Raw genomic sequence first — 21,929 nt, forward strand, 5'->3', positions numbered from 1 at the left:
AGATCCCCGAACTAGCTCTTATAATAATTAGCTCAGTTAAATCACGCATTAATAATTTATAATGGAAATATAAATTCACCGCCATCTATTCGCTTCTAAACGAATGAGATACTTTAATTTTGTGGAACTGTCTTGACATGTCGCGCGTTTCCTTTGTAGCTTACAATAAATTACTAGATGGCGCTTATAAGTGATTTATTTATTTAAAAATTATATAAAATTAACAAAAATCATATTTTGCAATTGGAAAATTGAATAATTTTATCAAATTAGTGTAATGTCATCAGTCCTCGATAAATCTACAAGGCTTGAACGAAATCTTGCCGTTTAAAGTGGGTCAAAATCGCGCCCAAAGAAGTCGGTTACAAACATACAAACATACAAATATACAAACATATTATGTCTTGAATGCTTTGTCAAGCAAGGCTTTATGTCTTGAAACCTAAGGTCGAGTATGGAATATCTTGCTATTACATAAACAACCTATTTCCTTGTTTATTTTTATGTAACTGTTGGAAATCATTTGAGAGTAATCTTAAGGGGTATATAATGTTGCTGTTGGATTATTATTCATTCGATGATCAAGCTTTTGAGTAGAACGTGCAGTGCGATTTTAACAAGTGATACAATCCTGTGGTATTGGTAATGTAATTGGTATAGTAATTGGTAGGTACTACTTACAAGGTAGTAAGAAATGTTGTACCGACAGTTGGAATGTGTAATACATTATTTGCGAACTTTTCTGATGTGTTCCAAACCAGATAGACCTGACACGTAGTAGTCCTGACAATTGGTACACTAATTAAGGTCAATACAATGAGACCCGTATCTACTGCGTTAGTCTAAGACTGAGATCTATTCTGTCACGGTCTATTTACGTTATGTTAGTGAATAGCGATTCCAACACAGCTCAAAATTTTTTGTGGGGACCGAGTATTATACAAATGTTAAAGACGGCCGAGCAGACGTAAAATATATCAACATAATAAGTTCTTTATCGTGTCACTGACCCACTGGCCCAATTAAAGTTTAATCAAAGAAATAGCACAGTGATACAGACGGCACTTCAAAGGTCTGAGAAGTGAGGACGGATCCTCGTGAAAACATAATTAGGTGAAATTGTCTCAGCTTCAGCAGGGAATTACAATTTAATTACTCATCTGGAATCCTTCACGATATTCTCACTTTCACTGCTCCATTTAGTAAAGTGAAACTTTTATTACATCGCCTCAAATTATTTGGCCCATCTATCGCATGTAGCATTACAATCGGCCGCGGTGGGGTGAAGTTGTTTCATTAATTTCAACTACTGGTTTCAAGTAAGTTTGGCCGCGCGGTCTAAGGCGCCAGATTGAAGCTCTGACCATATTTGTTATAAAGAAGTAAAGCATTCGTTTTTTTTTCTTTCAGTTATAATGCGGTGTTATTACTATTGACACGGAAGTGGGTCAGGGATTGGAAATAATACTCCGCTTATAGGAACGAGTCTTTATTTGCGTTCACTTTTTCTGAACTTACACTTGCCGGTCTGCCGCTGTTCCTCTTGTGGGCGGCAGTACCTTCAACGCGTCACACTGCACCGAACACAAAGTCTCTTCTATCTTCTTCTTCTTGGAACACTTCCACTTTTCACTACTTCTTCTTTTCTTCTTCTTTACACTTTCGAGTCAGAACTAGAACTGCCGAAGGCCACGCTTAGTACGGCTTATATACCCCCGGATCTGTTCCATTTACAAAATGATTCTCCCATTCCATCTTTAAATTTTAATTGTACTAGAAAATTCTTATAACTATTTTTATCCTGTTACACATTTTCCATCCCTATTTTTCTGTTCGATTTGATCCTTACTAGAAATTTCCATTAACTTAACAAAACCCAAAAAATTCCATACACATGGTAGGTGTATCGAACCGGGTCTATTGCTGACGGAGCTGTTGAAATTATCGATGTCTTGAAGTTTGACAACTCTCGTCATATACGTCGAAGCGTTGCTACGCGACAATATGTTATTTTGTGAAACAAAGTTTCATTTGCATCGTGGCTTCATAAACCGACACAATTTTTATTTGGTGCTTTTATAATTAAATATTAAAGTAATTCTTTTTAAGCAACCTGTATGTTGGTAACAGCTTTGTGTCTTGAGCTACCTTTCGTTGTCGATGCCATGATTGGTGGTTATTAAGTTGAGTATTGTTTACTAATTAATATATCTAAATAGACGGTCACTGATAAACTCAATACTCAATACAATGTGGTGGCCGGCCTTATTTATTTATACTTTAATAAAATGGCGTGAGCAGTAATTGTCCGGTACAATGATTCTACATAGCTCAACATGCAAACTCGGCGCATCTATATCACCTCTGAGAACTTTGCACATAACTGTGAGCTGCTTTCGGTTTCGCCTAACCTCGAGGGAGTTGTAGCCAGAAGAATTTTCGTGGGATACATATAGGAGTAGTATCCATGCATACGTTTGTAAAGGTACCTAAGATAATCTTTTTGTCCCTTTTCGAGACGGAGTACATAAGTACTTACATGCGGATTCCACACACACATAGCTGTTTTAGCTTGCTGCGCACTAAAGCACCAAATAAAAGAATTCCTTAAAACAAAGCCTAAATTTCTATAGGATTCTTTCGCCAGAGTGGTAATATGACTCACCCATGATACAATAAGTACAACAGTACTTAATAAATAAATAATAACAATTATCTACCCTTTGTATATAACTTTATCATTTTTATAGTCTTTTATTAAATTGTGTATTTATAAGTTAATAATAGAATATTAATTGTAGGTATACGATATTAGTATTTTTCTAACATGCCACCGGACAAACCTGTGTGGTTTTTCGCATTTTATATATTAATAAATTGTTATTCTATTTTTTATAATAAACAAATAAAAAAATAATATATGAGAGGGAAAGCTTTGAGAATCATCGGCATATTATAGATATTATATGTATGTATGTATGTAACGAAATGTTTGAACGTTATTTTGACCGACCTACTTCAATCGTTAGACGTTCTTGTGTACACTTATCAAGTGCCAATGAAAGTATAATATTTTCATTTGTCCTTGATGTGTGCCGTAGCCGTGTATACGTATTAGGCTAACTATTTATTTAAAAATCCTACTAATATTATAAATGTGAAAGTTTGTATGTCTGGATGTATGTTTGAACTTCTTTAACGCAAAAACTACTGAATGGATTTTGATGAAAATTTAAAATACTATAGCTTACACACCAGAATAACATATAGACTATAATTTATAATAATATTGTGTGAATTATCTATACATACAAATAAAAATTGGATATTATGAATATATATACGGTACACATACACCAAAATATTTTTTTTTACAATTTTTGTCTGTCTTTCTGTCTGTTTGTCATTTATTGGCAGGTAGCTGATGTAACAAGGAGTAACTTAGGCTACGTTTATTTTAGAAAAATAAAGTAATGTTGCAATGTCCAAGAAACGGTCTAACTCTAAAAAAAATTTATATGGCAAAACAACGTTTGCCGGGTCCGCTAGTACATAATATATTGACATATACATATACATATACAATATAAGATAGAATCGAGTCTTTTATAGAGCCAATAAGTATGCTTGATGCTGTTTTTCATACTTAAATAAGATAAGTTAAATAATAAAATGAGATAGAAAACAGAACAATATTCATGTCAAACAAAAAAAAAATGTTATAACTATATTTACAATACTACGATTATATTAAATTAAAACTATCATTACGTGGAAGTGTACCAAGAATACTGGCAGGATTTCCACGTTGACCGAAAAATCTGCCAGCGCTTGGGTTTCCAGTATCCTTATTAAGGCGAGGAGACACCTCTCTCTCCGCGCCTCTAGACATTACGAGCCTAAGTGTCTTGACAATATGTAAGACTGAGTGAGACCGACATATTTGCGACAAATTGACGCAATTTGGACATGAGAGGGAGCCATATTGCCGACGCAAGCAGCGTCCCACACCAGCGCCCTATGCCGTGCTTAAGTCACCAGGGTCATTCTATCAGGACTCTTACCATCGCGGTTCTAATAAAGTTAATCATATTAAGGGCGGTATATTATTTACAATATAGGGAGTTCGTATGTGTTAAAAATTCTTGATAGTTGTTCATCTAGTAAGTGAGGCCCTCAATAAAATAATAAAAATATTGTTAATGTTGAGAAGCAAAATCTTGTACGATATAATTAGTATTTAAAATATAGCCGTATAAATTATGAAAGCAGTGGGGTCCGGCGGAGCGCGTGATAATTGAAATATTAGTCCCGTGGGTTCCGTATACTGTGACTACTGTCTTGAACACTTGCCAATTATTATTGTATATGATGGAGGATATTTTGTGAAATACTATAATATCGTTTAAACTGTAAGCTTCTTTTAAGAAGTTTCAAAATAACAGTTTTTACTGAACTCATGTTTTCTCAGTGTTGTTAGCAGGAACCCAAAAATAAAATTAATGCCTGTTTGATGTCTATCCGTCTCTTAATTGTGATCTAAGTCCGTTAGGGCTGGGCCGACACTCATGTGGGAGATCCTATTCAATTGTCAGTTTTTTTATGGATAAGGAGGACAAAAGAGATAAGTGATCACCACTGCCCACATTCTCTTGCAACACCAGAGGAATAAGAGGAGCGTTGCCGGTATGTAAGTATGCCATGAAAAGGAAATTTAAGCGAGCGAAGCTGCGGGCAGCTACTAGTTAAGAAGTTGATAGATTTACCGCGGAGTTATACTTTATTATATTACAACAATAGCTTTGATAATTGTGTAATTGTGTATTTTCTATTGAAGTACCTATACCTATAGAGATAATATTTTTATGTGAAAACTTCTTTTGGCACGCTGAGCCGAATTTGTGAATAAAACGTCACGTTCGGAAGACGATTACATCTATAAAGATGTAAGAATCTGTTTAAATAAAATTTGGTCACAACGTTATTCCAATAAAGTCTCACTAAGTATACCGTAGCGGGTGGTGTTGCGGGGAAGGGACGTGTCATTGCCGTAGTACCCCGCTACCCGCTGACATCTTATTACAACGTCCCCGCCTCCTCCAGCGACTGTCACCCCGTGGGACGGTCGCGCATGAAGTATCATAACATAAAGAGAGGTCTGCTTTTTTTGCTCAAAATTCTCAAAATTTCTACAGCAACGGGGTCATGTCACAACCTGCGAGAAGGCACTAAGTCATCGAACAAAATGGCACATATCTATTGTATGTTAAAAACCAACCAATTTAATATAAAAAAATTTAATTAAAATAATAATAATAGATAAACAGTTTTTCATTCATCCAAATATTACTATAATTATTATGAACACGTTAAATATTAATGTGTTTTTTTTGTGGTGATACGTTATACTCAAATGTGGTGTCACTAACTGGCTACCACATCTTTAGTACATTTACGTAAGAGTAAAGTTATTCATTATATTTACAACCCGATTTCTTATGAGTACTATTAAAAAAACGACAGACTTCCCGCTAAGAAAATTGAAAATTTTCGAAAATTCGGGAAATTATTGGTTTTACCCAATTTTTCGAAAATCAAAAACTCAAAGATTCTTTATGAGGCTGAAATAATTACGCCTAGAGTCGCCAATCGCGTGAAAATTAGTTCATTCATTCAAAATTTATGGCCGTTTGAAAATTCAAAAAATAGTTTTTTGTAAACCTTTTACCAGACTTGAAGCAAAGCAGTTTAAAGTTAATAGACTTACTTCAACTTTCTATTAGAGTTAAAGTTGGTTACTCGAAAGGTTGGCTCAGTTGGAAAGAGCGCTCAGACGGACCTCGAAGGTCGCGGGTTTGGGACCCGCATCGTTAATATATTTTAGTAACGTGTTTAATTTGTATAATTAATCCCAGAAGTGAGAGATATCACTTTTAAAAATAATAAATTGTTAACGATTAACTCTTAATATTTCAGTCTCATTGGTAGTTGTGCTTAGTGAAATGTTTACAAAAGGTTTACAAAAAATAGTTTTTTGTAAACCTTTTACCAGACTTGAAGCAAAAGGGCAAGCAAAGAGCTTGAAGAGCAAAAAAACATAGAACAGCTAACTCTTTGAGCTCGAAGAGCTCAAAATCGTCGTAAACACGTAACTACAATTTGAAGCGTTTCAGTATGGAATTAGGCCTTTAAGGTCAACCGTCTTCCTAATTTTGTTGGTAATATGGTAATATTACTGGAGTGTCAAAGTATTTAGTGTTCAAATTCTGACAATGTCATATTAAAAAAAATGTATACCTTAGAAATTAATGAATAGTTTTTCAATCTAAATTATACCTGCATACATTATTAATAGAACATAGTGAAAGTAAAATTAAAATAATGACGAAACGATTAACCTCAACAATTAAGATCATGTCACTCATTATTAATAATACACAAATAATCGTGTCCCAAACTTAGCACAGCCTGTGTAATGTACTTAAATATATATAAACAGGACAGGACCGACCGTCATGGCGATCTTTGGGGGAGGCCGGGGCTGATGATAACATATAAACATGTATGACTCGGAAACAATCATATACATCAAATAAATGTTTGCACCTACCGGGATTCAAACCCGGGGACCTTTATCTCAGTAGTCAGGATCACTTAACACTGATCTATATAGGTTGTCATATTTATTATTTCTGTTAACAATAATACTATTCTGGTAGGTCAAAAAAGAAAGAATTTGAATACTTAGAGATCCGTGAACACGTGAAAGTGATAAATCGATGAATGTTGTCGTATCCAGTAAAGTATAATTTAGAAAGCACTTGGAGATAACTCCGCCAACGACATGTCAAGGATGTATCGTCGCCATCTTGTTGGAGAAAGACGAGTTATAAATGATTATTGATGAGGGAGACCTTGTAGCTGAGCCTTGTATTGAAGGACACGTAAATATTATTTTAAATGTTCAACTTATTATCAGAATTGAACTCGCGGCATTTGAATGTAGCTCCAAGATGAAATTGTTAAGTTTAAAGTTAATAGACTTACTTCAACTTTCTATTAGAGTTAAAGTTGGTTACTCGAAAGGTTGGCTTAGTTGGAAAGAGCGCTCAGACGGACCTCGAAGGTCGCGGGTTTGGGACCCGCATCGTTAATATATTTTAGTAACGTGTTTAATTTGTATAATTAATCCCAGAAGTGAGAGATATCACTTTTAAAAATAATAAATTGTTAACGATTAACTCTTAATATTTCAGTCTCATTGGTAGTTGTGCTTAGTGAAATTACTGGGCAAATGAGACTTAACATTTTATGTCTCAACGTGACGAACGTAATTATTGTGGAGCCACTCAGAATTTTTTCATTTTTCAATAATCCTCAGAGGCACTGCATTGTAATGGGCAGGGCGTATCCATTACCATCCTGCTCTTCTCGTCCCTTATTTTCATTTAAAAAAATTAGAAAATGTTGACAAATGGCAAAGATAATGAAAATATATTAAATTTCGATCAGCATTTTTAATTTTAAGTTTTGGTATTCCTACATTTAATAATGAATAAAAAACCTACTGAAAAGGCACCAGAGATATGTCTCACCCATGTTTAAAGGATCACTTCAGTAAATTAACATTTTGCGGAAAAATATACAGATGAATATAGATTCTCCCCTTTTTTAAGATGGTTAAAAAATTCTTCCTTGCGAAATTGTTCGCCGAAAATTATTTTAAAAGCTACAGGAATGAATGCAAAATCTATTATATAATCATATATACTAATAATATATTATTATAAAGAGAAAGGTCATGTTGAAATAAAAAACACAAATTTTCTGTATGTTACATTAGTTTCAATACTTTACAGAAGACTCTCAGACTAATCTCATTAGTGTGAGAGTCTTCAGAACATCGTACTCTACAACAACCGCTATCTTCTCTTATAGTGAGTACACACGCTTAAATTTTAGTCATCTTACATTTAGTACCTACATCTAAATAGCATGTTATTTGATTTATCTGGACTATCAACCAAATTCCTGCAACAACTTCACTTAATTATTAAACAAAACTCTATGCTATTAGACATTTAAGAAAACGGCTACCGAAGACAACTTGATGATTGATCTCTCTTGATCTCTCTTGTTGGTTTTCTACTATACTTTACCGAGAGCTCAGACTTAGTGTAATTTTTATTTTCCGGTTTTCTTATTTGTACAGTGAGATTATACAATTACAATACATATACAATAACTATTATTGTTACTCCTTATGAGCTATAAGATAATAATATAAGCACACGTAATATGGAGATATAAAAGTCTATTCAACAGTGTCGGGATGTAGCCGAAGCAAACACACTGATAGAGAAACTAAAGAATAGATCATTATTTTAATTTCATAAACATACAATGAAAATTTATTAATTTATTTATTATGAAATCATTTATCTCCATCAAATTTGATCCCATTATAATGTTTGCATGATATTTATTTAGATGGGAGTCAAGTTTATTCAGTGTAAACTTAAATTGAATAATTTATAAAAAGATTTAAATTAATTCTCTAGTCCGCGACTCGCTGCTTGCCAATCCAATCTTTCATAGTTTGTTATTAAATGTTTTAATTTTTGTCGTAGATACAATTCGAAGTTGACAACTTTGGCCCTGCCATCTGCTATATTCGAGCCGAAATTCCGAGGGTCTGTGAGGAATCTAGTGTACGCTGACTTGCCCGGGCAGCCTCCAAGAAGACAGGAGTTGAGACATTCCAGAGATTTAAAGGTATTTACTTAGGAATGACCAGACTTTTATGAATTACTATTGTTTGATTTTGAAGTCTTGTCTCGAGATGAATACGTTTTAAATATAACCGTGTATAAAAGATGTCATTATTTTGATTTATTAAACAAATAATACTACTGCTATAACATTTGTATTTTAAGATGTGACTCTTATTTTAAATTACTAAATTATTGTGGTACTTGCTGAGACAGTTATATTATAAATCATAAAATTTATCAAAAAACTCTCCTAAATTGACTAAACAGCTATAATAATATAAAAACTATTATTTATTGATTAATGGCATTGTTTGTTTAAGATCTCAACTCATATAGTGAGGTCATTTGGCACTTATATTATAATCCTAGTTAGAATTTCAGATAGTTCACCAAGTTTACACAAGTAAACGTTTTCATGAAGTCAATAAGACTTTAATTGATTATTTACAATTCTGAAGTAGTTTAAACTAAACTGATCCATAAAAGTAGTGTTAAGTAAATAATATTCATTTGTCTCAAAATTGTAGAAAAAGTGAAAAAAAAATTGCCAAAAACCATCTGGCTACAGAAAATATCACCCCCGAGGCAAAAATTGCGATAAACTTCACAATGACAACTATGAACGAAACATTAAAATTACAATTAAAATTATATGCCTTTTAACCATTTACTTAAATATTACACACGCGTTAAGAATTTGAATTTGAATCAGAGAAAATACAAAAGTGAAGCAGACAAATGTAAAACTACTGGCTGCTTTAATTAAACAGGATAAATAAATGGCTTAACATTGTCTCCTCGGGGATTAAGTTATGTAGCAAAGAGATATTATATTGCTGGAACTATTAAGTGTCGCACAGGATATAATATATATTACGTACGTGTTAAAGTTACAGATGGATTCACTATGCATCGCTATGTTAAACAATAGAATAGATATATTATTGAGATGTCAACATCTTTTTTAGATTGTTAGAGTCAAATAATTTCTGTTTTAAATGTGTTCACTGAATTTCTAAATCTATATATATGAATAAGAGATTTCCACGTATATAGTCACTCATCACGATATCTCTGGAACCATAGGCCGTAGAGACTTGAAATTTGGTAGGAATATTCCTTTCGCCGAGTAGAGGATAGCTAAGATTTAACGAAATTCCATCCGCAAGAGTTTTTCTTATTATGAACAGAATAATGTCTGTCGGTTCAGCTAGTTTAATATATTATTATATATCGCACTAGCGATATTATAATTAAACGGTACATTGATAATTGACTTCATTTCTTAAAAATTAACAGCCTGGTTTAAGTAATTAAATTCGGTAAAAAATATTTAATAAACGAATGTAGTTATTATAAATAAGCATAACATCTAGTAGAGGTAAACAAAAAAATGCTCACAATATAACCAAGTGAAAATTAAATAAAAAGTTGTTAAAAAACCACGTTTCTTAAGAAAACCGAACACTAAAATAGAAAATAGAAAAACATCAATTTCTGCCTTATAGACGATAGATGATAATTATTTATTACAACTAAAAATTGATTGAAAATACTGTACTGTTTTATATTATGTTATTTTTATTAAAACTCCGGAATATTTTTTATTTAATAATACAAATGAAGCCCTGTCTGTCTGTATACACAATCATAACGAATGTTCTTAGTGATTCAAATTATATATTTTTTTTTAATTGCTATGATTGGTAATAATAATTCTATACTCTTATAATAATATATATGTAAGTCATTACAAGTTGATACAAGATAATAGAAAAAAATTAACAGCAGACAATAAAATAATATATAATATAGATATTTAATACGTCTAGATAGAGCCTTTTGCTGTTAGGAAACGCATCACAACAGACCAGGCTTATTACTTCAGTGTGCATGTAAGCTATGTCTTACACTCGCGATACAACAGTCACTATGTATTAGTGTGCGTGAGTGTGCTGAAAATAGAGGCGATCATAAAAATATTTTAATGGAATCCTTTATATTGAAAGCATGTTTGAACTCGTGTCTAAATTTGTCAACTCATCCTGAGATACGATTGCATGATATAACACATAGACATACAAGAGAGAATAATTTCTCGAACGAAGATACAACAACATAGAAAAGGTAAGTCAATCTGTTGTTACTGTTATGCTCGGTTCACATAACTCCAGTCATTCAAAAGTCGTATGATCGGTAACACTATAGTGACAATGCTTTCAAGAAATACGTTCAGAAATTATTTTAAAACTGTTCTTATTTTACTGTTAGAAGAAGTAACTGACAAAGTGGAAACTAACAAATATTGGATTTAAGTGGGAAATTGTATGAGCAAAATAAGTGAAAAAGGAGGATTAACGATGCTTTTGCAAGTGAGAAGTTGTTATCATAATTTTTTAAACAATATTCAACGTAGCGGTACAGCATTAAGAGATGCCATACCTGCAAAAATAATACTAATTGTCACTCTTTCCTTTGCATCTTCTGGAAATAATTACAGATGCCTCACTCATCTATTTCGATAGCCAAAATCATCTTTATCGCAAATTATACCCGAAGTTTTTTGAACAAATCACATCACGTTAACAAATTTCTTTTTTATGATTAACCTACTCTATACATAACATTTCACATTTAAATAAAAATAATAAAAGACACAATAATATGTTCACTGTACTATGAAATGTTCGGTTTTCAGTTCAACTTCATTGTTCGGAATTACGTACAGAATTCCACAAAAAACAAAATACGTTTTCACCGTATGATCAAGCACTGGATTGGCCGATCATACTATTCCAGTGGCACTAGACTGGGGGAAAACTCCTGGAATGAAAAATATACCGTCAATCCAGTCAATTGGACTGGATTGATCAGTGGAATGTTATATTCTAGTACAGGTTATTCCAGTAGCATTCCAGCACTGGACTGGAATGCTACTGGAATAACCTGTACTAGAATATTACTCGGTTCACATTATTCCAGAGTACGGACTCTGGAATAATGTGAACCGAGTATTATTGAGTCTGATTGACAAATAATACGGTCTTCTTGGGTATCACGGTAGATAAAAAGCTTCAGTGGGGTCCACATATTGTCCAACTAGCAGATAGATTCAGCTCTTAGCAGAAAGATTAGAGAGTACACTAATGTTGACCGCTACATAAGGGTACTTCAGTTATTTACATAGCATCAAGACGTACGGTATTTTATTATGGGGTCATGCTGCTGACATTGATGTAGTATTTGCTCTGCAAAAGAGTACTGTTCATGCTATATATCAGCTTGGTTATAGTCAGTCTCTTAAAGAAAAATTTAAAGAAACAAATATTACGACTGTTCATTGTCACTACATATTTTATGAAAATTTAATATATGTTCACAAAAATCGTCACCTTCTTGCTCTTAATAGTGATTTTCTTTATTATAACACTAGAAATAATTAGTTTGTTAGAAATAAGAGATTGTTTGTAACTAATTCTAGTAGGCTTAATAAGATACATAATAACTTTAAGGGTACTGTAACTGTATACACTATTCTTCTCTCTCAGAGCGGCATTTGTTTCCGAAGGGGTAGTAGTATCCTGTATAATAAATATGATATCAAAAAGAATTCTTAAGGAATCAATTTTAAGAAAATAAATGCCATTTATGCCTTTTTAATTTGGACCTGAGTTATGGGTAGCATAGGTTCCGGTCCATAGTTCATCTACAGCATCATTGCCCAAAGAGTTACTGAGACTGTGTTCTTGTTTGCGCTGGATTGAAGTGCGCGGTATTCCAGTATAAGGAGAGACGTTATGGTATTGTGTAAGAACCTTATTAATAAGATAATATACGTCTAGATAGAGCCTCTTGATGCTAGACAACCGATGAAAACAGGCCAGGTTTATTACTCTGGTGTGCGTGATAAGTCTTACACTCGCGATTTGTGGTCTGGTCACTTTTTGATATTGTCTAGTGTTAGTTGTCTCATGCTGCGAGCATTGCTCAAAATAGAGGTTAACCGCTAACCTGAAATTTTTTTCGACGTTTTCACAGCTGTCACAGTCTATAATAATTATTCAGCATATTCATATCATGATCGCCTTCCACTCAGCACTTAATTTGAATAATATTTAAATGCCAGATACACAGAACCTTTTGTCGATGAACGTTTTAGTAAAAGCTCATACATAAACATCCCTTTGAAAAGTGATTAAATTCTGATGAAAGATTCAAAGAAAAGCGGCATTAAGCGCAATGAAAATGTTACCTGTTGTGGATAAAATTTCGTTGTGACTTGAAATTTATTTCACGAATTAATGGGGAATATTTCGTTACTCGAAAAGCAGGAATTTTATTGTAATTGATGGGCTCTCATATAGGTACTAAAGATATCAATAGGTATCTTGTTAATGATTTTCTTTAAAGAATAAGTGTATAATATGTGCATATAATTTACTCTACTCAGTCCGTGTTAGACACGGTTCACCTTGTCCCTTGAAATGGATGTCTCCGTTCATATTTAAATATGTTTATGCCAAAAGCATTCATTGTTAAATATGACGACCTGTATAGCCGAGTGGTTAGCGACCCTACCTACTAAGCTAGAGGTCCCGGGTTCGAATCCCGGTAGGTGCAAGCATTTATATGATGAATATGGATGTTTGTTTCCGAGTCATGGATGTTTATATGTATTTATGTATGTTTATGTGTATGTTTATATGAATTTATGTATGTTTAAGTAAGTATATTGTATTAAATATATCATTGTCTTGTAACCCATAACACAGGCTATATATGCTTAACTTGGGGCAAGATAATTTGTGTAAAAAGTGTGTCATTATTATTATTATTATTATTATTATTATTATTATTATTATTATTATTATTATTATTATTATTATTATTATTATTATTATTATTATTATTATTATTATTATTATTATTATTATTATTATTATTATTATTATAATATATCTTCAAGTATAGATACGTTTATGCCAAAAGCATTCATTATTAAAACATAATATATCTTCAAGTATAGATACGTTCCTGAAGTCTATCTAACGTGTTTAACATTTCACAATATCTTTTCAAATATTTTGTCTAACAAACAATGCATACCGAATTCGTTATATTGATATCAGAACCAAAGTACAGTTCTAACATTTACTTATAATACATTATTTAGCTTTTCTTCCAGAGAAAAACTCAAATATATTTTAAGGGTATATTTTGTAAGGTTAATTTTGAATTTTACATTTGTCAATTTTAAGAACTAGAGTATAACATAATATTTATACTTAAGACTTGTGGCTCGTCTGAGTCACAAGGACTTATGAAAGCTTTCAATAAAATGTCACTCGTCATTCCGTCGCGACAGTAATTCAATACTGTGTATGCCTTCCCTCTCATGCGAGCTTTTAGCTTTTAATTTAACTTGTAAATGTTTTTCTTCTTGTGTGGTCATTAATTAAAGGCACGTGTGACTTTCCATTTCAAGTCTTAAGACTTCGGCAGTCTTCGTCACTTAAGGCGAAGAGTAAGCAGAAAACATGCAAACAAGGTGTTTTTAGACAAGTTTTTTGGTGAAAATATAGCATTTCGAGCTATGAAGACTACTTAATCCTGTTACACAAATACTTAAGTCTTATTTGTAGGTTTCTAATGCTTGCTGTTGGTTATAGTTTTCACTCCAGAGCCTTTATGAACTACAACTTTTCCTTGCAGTTAAACAAGTTTTTTGACATGGCATGACGCATTTTTTTAGTACAACTCTCAGAAAAGTTATTCTTATAGCTTTACATTTTTGTGTAGGTGTATTAATTCAGATTAGTAATGAATAACGAGGATTGTAAGCATATAAACTGTTTTCCACGCAACAATTTTGAAAATATTGGCTTTGTTACATAGTTGGCGGGCCGGAAGCCGTGAACTCATATCGCTCAAGGTCGCTGGCATTTAATGTCGCCTTAAGGGAGTAGTATGTTGCTGCTATGGCCATCACCCCTGTTAAAAATATTTGAGAAGCTCACCAAAGTTTCATATCTTATAATATTTTTAACTAGCTGTACCTCACCCGCTTCGTGTGGCATAATATATATTTTTTTAAAAGGAATATTCGTACCAAATTTGACGTCTCGCGCCTTATGATGCCAGATATATCGTGATGTGTCAGTACATACGAGATATTATGGTAAAAAATATCTTAACATTAGAAGAAAACAGAACACTATTTTACTGAAGGCTGGCGAAACATTAGTATTTATATTTTTGTAGGTAATTCAACCAATTTCTCACACATAATATGTGAGAAATACTCAATAGAAACTGATATATCCGTTTTAATTTAGAGGTTTTAGCAACTAATTATAGAGTAATTTGAATGGTGATGTGTGTGTGATCAGTCTGCGGTAAGAGGACACGTAAGTAGTGTGTTAATATAGTCGACGACATCGTCTGAACACTACACGCCTCGACAAGCTTTACGACGGGGAAACGTCAGCTGTTCCCGGCTCACAACGACCTGCTCTGTGATATAAAATATTACGGCGTTAGAGCTCTTATACGCAAACTTCTGATATGAATCTTTACTTTTACCACCTTATAATTAACCTTAGTATAAACTTACACCTAAGAATAAACCAGGAATTTGCAAAATGTTCACAAATATTCCGGCTGATGGTGATGATTCATCATCATCAGCCGGAAGACGTCCAGTGCTGGACAATTGACATATTGCTTATTTATTGGTTTATATATCGGACGTAAACGTTTCCCGAGTTTATTTGCAAGACTACTTGAAATTTGGGAAACTTCTGAATTATATTGAGTATTGACAGTGTTGTTACCTATAAAGTCAATATTTTGCATATTCTTGGTTTATTCTCAGGTATAAATTTTATACCAAGTTTATTTCTAACTTAATGTCTAATAAAATAATCAATAAATGATCAGATGTTTCTTTAAACAGAGCAACAAGCTTCCTTAAAAACTTCAATATATTTTGAATCCCACAACTGATCTACAGTCCACAAAACAACAGACATTAACCTCATCTTAAAACCACGGATCAAATGCTTACGAGAGTCATCATGAGAGTGCGATCAAATTATCTCTCAACGAGCCCGATTACAAATAAACAATAGCAACTAAATACCGGCGACAGAAAACAATAACTAAGTATAATACACATAAAGAAAACAACAGAAACAAGTCCTCCAAGCTGAGTGGTCATCTTGGGAGAACAAGACCATAACATATGACGATGAGGGCAGCACAGGACCGATCGTCGTGGAAATCTTTGGAGCAGGACCTTTTCCATTAGGCTTCCGGCTAATGACCATGACAAATATTACATACAATGTAAGAGCATCACGAACTGCCGAAAAGCGTCTCGAACACGAATATTCGCTCTATCAGAAGTAAAATGGGATGTAATAGGCATTACCGAAATAAGAATGTTTGGAGAAGGCAAAAAAAGACCATGGAATCTAGATTTTGTACTACAAGGGCGAGACACCAGGTACCTATGTACGATTTAGGGTTTTTAATAAAATAGAGACTCACCAACAACATCGAACAATTTAATGGTATATCGAAAAGAATAGCTTCTCGAACATAAAGAACAATGACAAATGGTCTATCGTTCAAGCATACTCGCACCTATTGAATCAAATAAAAAATAAGAAATACTTACTAAAAATTGAAAGACTTTATGACGATCCACGAAAAGCTACTCTTTAATCTTATCGTTAATGGAAAAAATGCAAAGCGTAATAATGGATAAGAGTACAATGTAAGGAAATACGGAACAGCGGCCTACCATGAACTCTTATTGCGATTCAATTGACAACCTAAAATAAACTGCTTTGCTATTTCGTACCACGACGTCATTAGAGCCATCCATTTTAGGTTAACGTCAAATCTAGAAATTTAATTAGTTCGCAAACTGATTGAGTTCGTCCATTGATTCGTACCATGAGGTAATATTTCAACCTAAACTGGATAGCGTATGTGTCAAAGTGAGCGATTCGAAAATAGTTGCTACTTCCTCAGAGGAAAGTGAATCGTGTTGTTAATGTTAACTTTAAAAAAATAGTAAAAACATACAGAAAAGGAATATTTTATTGATGAATCTCATCAGATGAGAATACTTTACTGGACTTTTTTATACAACAAAATACTGAAAATAAATACCGATAATGAAAATACCAAAGACGAGACAGTAAGGGCCCGGGTATAGCCTGTTCGCAAGAACAAATTAAAAAAATATACTCTGTGCTCCTGTCAAATCAAACATCAATGCAGGTGCGTTCATAACTCGTTATTTTTACGAAAAACACCTAAGCAAACATTTAATTTCTAATTCAAAGAACTATATTTATTTATATTACTATTATTTAATAAGTACAAAAACGGAATTAATAGTTTATATTTTGACTCTATAAAGCGCATATATTATTAGTATAGTATATATAGTATATATTTTTAGTATTTTCTACACAAAAAAAACCGCTAAAATCATATCATTTTAGGATTCGAAACGCAACGGTATGGTTCGAGTAAGAGAGAAAATCATCGTCATCTCTTTCTCACACCGCGGACCACAAACAAATTTATTTCGTTCATTCTTCATTAGCTATTCAAACACCATTCAGTAAAAGGCACTTCATGGTCCCAATTTTAGCGATTCAGTTTAGGTAGCTAAACTGAACTGCATAGGAATCGTATCGCTAATTAAAAGTTGATGGTAGGCCTTCTGGTAAAAGAAGTGAAAATAGTGACACGAGAGTGGGTCAGGGATTGGAAATAATACTCCGCTTATAGGAACGAGTCTTTATTTGCGTTCACTTTTTCTGAACTTGCACTTCGCCGGTCTGCCGCTATTCCTCTTGTGGGCGGCGGTACCTTCGACGTGTCACACCGCACCGAACACTAAGTTTCTTTTATCTTCTTCTTCACCTGGACCACTTGGCACTTCTTCTTCTTCTTTTCTTCTTCTTCCTTAACACTTTCGAGTCAGAGCTAGAACTACCGTAGGCCACGCTTAGTACGGCCTATATACACCCGGATCTGTTCTATTTTCAAAATGATTCTCCCATTTCATCTTTAAATTTAAATTGTACTAGAAATTTCTTCTAACTATTGTTATCCTGCTTACACATTTTCCATTCTACTTACTCTGTTCGATTTCAAAAATCAATCAAAATCTTGAACTTACTAGAAATTTCCGCTAACTTTACAAAACCCAAAAAATTCCATAGACTGGTAGGTGTATCGGAACCCGGGTCTACAGCGTCTAAAGTAAACACTTTTCCGCTGAACTACGAGTATTGCTGACGGAGCTGTTGAAATTATCAATGTCTTGAAGTTTGACAAGTCTCGTCATATACGTTGAAGCGTTGCTACGCGACAATAGAAACAGATTAGTCTCATTTGCAATAGAAAATAAACTGAGAATGTTGAACAGTTTTTATCAAAACAAGAAAACAAAAACGTGGACTTGGTTTTTGCTCTTGTTGGATGTCACTTGGAAGCAAAGGGCGATAAATAAACAATGGGGGGATGACCTTAAAAACGGGGCTGGTCCAGAATGGATGAGAAAGGCGAGAGAGAGAGTGAGAGAAAGAGAGAGAAAGATAGAAATCTTTGGAGGAGGCCTCTGTCGAAGGACAAGCTGTTAAAAAAATCGCAAGGAATTACTTTAGGATATACATAAAAACGTGTTATTATTAGTAAAATTTATAAAGGCTTATTTTATTTATTTTTATATTTTGAATTTCCCAAAAACAGTGATATTCATAATGAACCAATTCACCATGAACAAATATAAAAATGTTCAAATTAAAATATTGTTATTCAATTATAGGATTTAAAATCACTTATTGAACGTCAAAATAGACCCATACAAAATGGAGTGCCTCAGACCTGAGAAGAACGGGCGCGAGGAACTCAGCAAGCTGTTTTTTTCATAAAAATAACGTAGCAATGTAATATCGTACAATAAATTTTAATATATAATATTCTGAGGGCGGTCGCTCCATTCCCAACCTCAGGTATCATTAAGAAAGTCTATAAAGTAATTGTTACTTTAACCATACGTTTATAACAATTCTTTTCAAATTAAAGAAATTATAAATTCGTAAAGGTTAAATTAAAAATTAACTGACTCTCTTTATAAAACCTAGATCGGGAATGAAGCGACCGTCCTCAGGCAATTTATTAATAAATTTTGTTGTACCAAATTACGCATATTTTTTTCAGGTCTCAGGCATAATTTGGTTTCTTCGTGTCAAAAAATTATCTTGAATGTTTTACTTGAAATTAATAAACACGATGAATGTCCTTGCCTTCAAATAATGTTCAATTCTCAATTTTATTAATAAATCACTAGTCCCCCCCCCCCCCGCACTTCTCACTCCCCGCCATTGTAGGGTTTCTTTTACTAAGTATTTTTGAAAAATGTAATATGCTCCATAATTCAGTAATGTTTCAGTACAAAAAACTATTGCTGTTTTTTGATAGAGATAATCCAACCATTTCTTGGTAAAGTAAAACTAAGATATACTATTGTTTTCTTTAACTGTACATTCAGTAGAAGTTCATCTGTGCTATATAAAGTCAGTTTCAAGGGACAAAAAAAAGGAATACACATAAATATTTATATTGTATAAGTGGTGAATTGAGGCCACATAGTTAAATTAATCCAAGTCAGCGAAGTAGTTATTATAATAAACAATTTAACACCTCGCTTAATTCTGGCTGATAAGGCGGCAATCTTGCCAAATGGGTCAAAAGGTTGCGCAGAGCACGTAGTGGTACAAATAATAGAATCGTATAATATAATATAAATTGTGAAATTCAAATATTTTTATTCAAAATAGGACTTAAAATCACATATTGAACGTCAAGAAACTATCAGTAATTCGAAATAGTATAAGAAGAGACCTAAGTCCAGAAGGCCTACCGTAAACTTTTAATAAGCGATTCAATTCCGATGCAGTTCAATTTAGGTGCCTAAACTGAATAGCTAAGATTCGTACCATGAAATGCCTATAACTGAATGGCGTTTGAATCGCTTATGGAAGAATGACCGAAAGAAATTTGTCTGTGCGTAGAAATTACTATAAATATATTTTATAATTGCGCTTTATAGCGTCAAATTATAAAACATTAAACTCTATTTAGTACATATTACAGGGCATGGATATTTTTATACCAAGCTCTGTGGCAGATCACAGCCCTGGTTCGATGTGTCAGTTAAAGCAGCATCTGACTGCAAAAAACAGGCGTATCGAAGTCAAAGGATCCGAACTGCAAAGTTATATAATAATATATTATACCTCTGTAATATTGTACCTCACCATGTGACATAGCCGTGAGACACTCCGTGTATATACTGTATATAATATACATAAAAATATACATACTGTATTTAAATATAAATAAACTATAAAGATATGGAAACTTTTTGCTTAACTTATTTATGTAAAAAAAATTTAAAGCACATAAGTAAATTACTTTACATTTACGATGGTACGAAACATTTCGTCTGGCCGACTCAAACTTGACCGTTGGTTTAATAGTACTATTATTAAAATACTAAACTAAAATCACCTTATTAAGGTTCATATTGGTGTGAACTGCCGGTAAACATTTATTTCTAAGGTCGTTAGTAAGGTCTAAAAAGGTTGTTATATTATAAAATCACGCTAACACTAATGCCTGATCGCAACATCATGAGTTCACAGAGGCGTGTGTTATTGTTACAGATATATAAATGTTAGATGGAGCTTAATATTATTCCTTTTATGGAAAAGAAGGACAAGTTTGCGTACAGATCACCTGATGGTGGTTCCTCTCCGTCATTAATTCTCTCTTACAACACCAGGGGAATCAAAGGAGTCTTGCCGGCATTTTAGGTGTTTACTCCTGGAAGCAGCTTAATCTATAGTCACCTAAGTGTAGGTGATAAGCGCCACGATAAAGCCACTCATTGTGTTGGTGAGGATAATTATTTAGTCTGTAACGTACGGTGCGATGTTGAAATTGTTCTCAAAAGATTTTTTTTTTCATTTATTATTGTTGGCAAAAATAGCTCATACTGTAGTTTCGATGATGAGTATTAAAATCATAATACTAAAAAATATATTAAATTGTGCGCTATTTTGCGGAAATCCGTTATTATTTAAATGCGATCAGTTTTTTGGTCGGAATTAGCGCTCATGGTAAAAATTATATTAATAACATTTGGACAATTATAATAAACAGTTTTAAATTGTTTTTTTAAGCAAAACAGTAGTATTGTGGAACACTGTAGAATCTGCTCCATATAAGAGATATAGGAATTTAAATGTTTTCAAATTATTTAAATTTTCCCTCTGGTATGAACATGGCTAAAGTTTAAATCTTATATTATGTTTGTTGTTTCTTTGTTGTATGTTTTTCTAACAATAATAGTTTGATAAATGTGTCAAAATTAAGAATGGCTTTGTCAGTTCCCGTTTCGTGCAAAGAAATTTAGAATGTTACATCACGCTAGACGCTCTGTCTACACAATAATATGTACATCAAGCAAAAGGTCTCGAATATCGCCTACGCAACGCCTACAAACGTAGCCGCTACTAATTCTACGTAGTACTAACTCTAAGTAATACCGGACCGTGGGTTTGTTGAATGAAAATTAAATTTTTGTTGTAGAATAAAGTTATTTTAATGAATGGTTTGAGTTAAATGGATTTCCGTAGTGTATTGTAAAGCAGTAGGTTTATAATAATATAAGATATGGGATTTACCAGTGGGAGGCTCCTTTGCACAGGATGCCGGCTAGATTATGGGTACCACAACGGCGCCTATTTCTGCCATGAAGCAGTAATGTGTAAGTATTACTGTGTTTCGGTCTGAAGGGTGCCGTAGCTAGTTAAATTACTGGGCAAATGAAACTTAACATCTTATGTCTCAAGGTGACGAGCGCAGTTGTAGTGCCTTTCAGAATTTTTGGGGTTTTTCAAGAATCCTGAGCGGCACTGCATTGTAATGGACAGGGCGTATCAATTACCATCAGCTGAACGTCCTGCTCGTCTTGTCCCTTATTTTCATAAAAAAAATGGTAAGTATGGTCATTATCATTGGTGAACTCGTATGCTCTGATGCACATGATCCTTGCTGTGT

At 33.3% G+C, this 21,929-nt stretch overlaps 1 protein-coding gene across 4 annotated transcripts in view; it reads left to right on the plus strand.

The window, feature by feature from the left end:
- Nucleotides 1-21,929, plus strand: part of LOC126979685 (neurexin-1) — a 212,862-nt gene that overhangs the window by 57,165 nt on the left and 133,768 nt on the right. For all 4 annotated transcript variants that reach the window (XM_050829128.1, XM_050829129.1, XM_050829130.1 and 1 more), the window contains exon 4: nucleotides 8,631-8,775. In XM_050829128.1, coding sequence (XP_050685085.1) covers nucleotides 8,631-8,775 — 145 coding nt within the window. The remainder of the gene's footprint in view (nucleotides 1-8,630; nucleotides 8,776-21,929) is intronic.

This window comes from Leptidea sinapis, chromosome 4 (assembly GCF_905404315.1).
Source record: "Leptidea sinapis chromosome 4, ilLepSina1.1, whole genome shotgun sequence".
Classification (NCBI taxonomy): Eukaryota; Metazoa; Arthropoda; class Insecta; order Lepidoptera; family Pieridae; genus Leptidea; species Leptidea sinapis.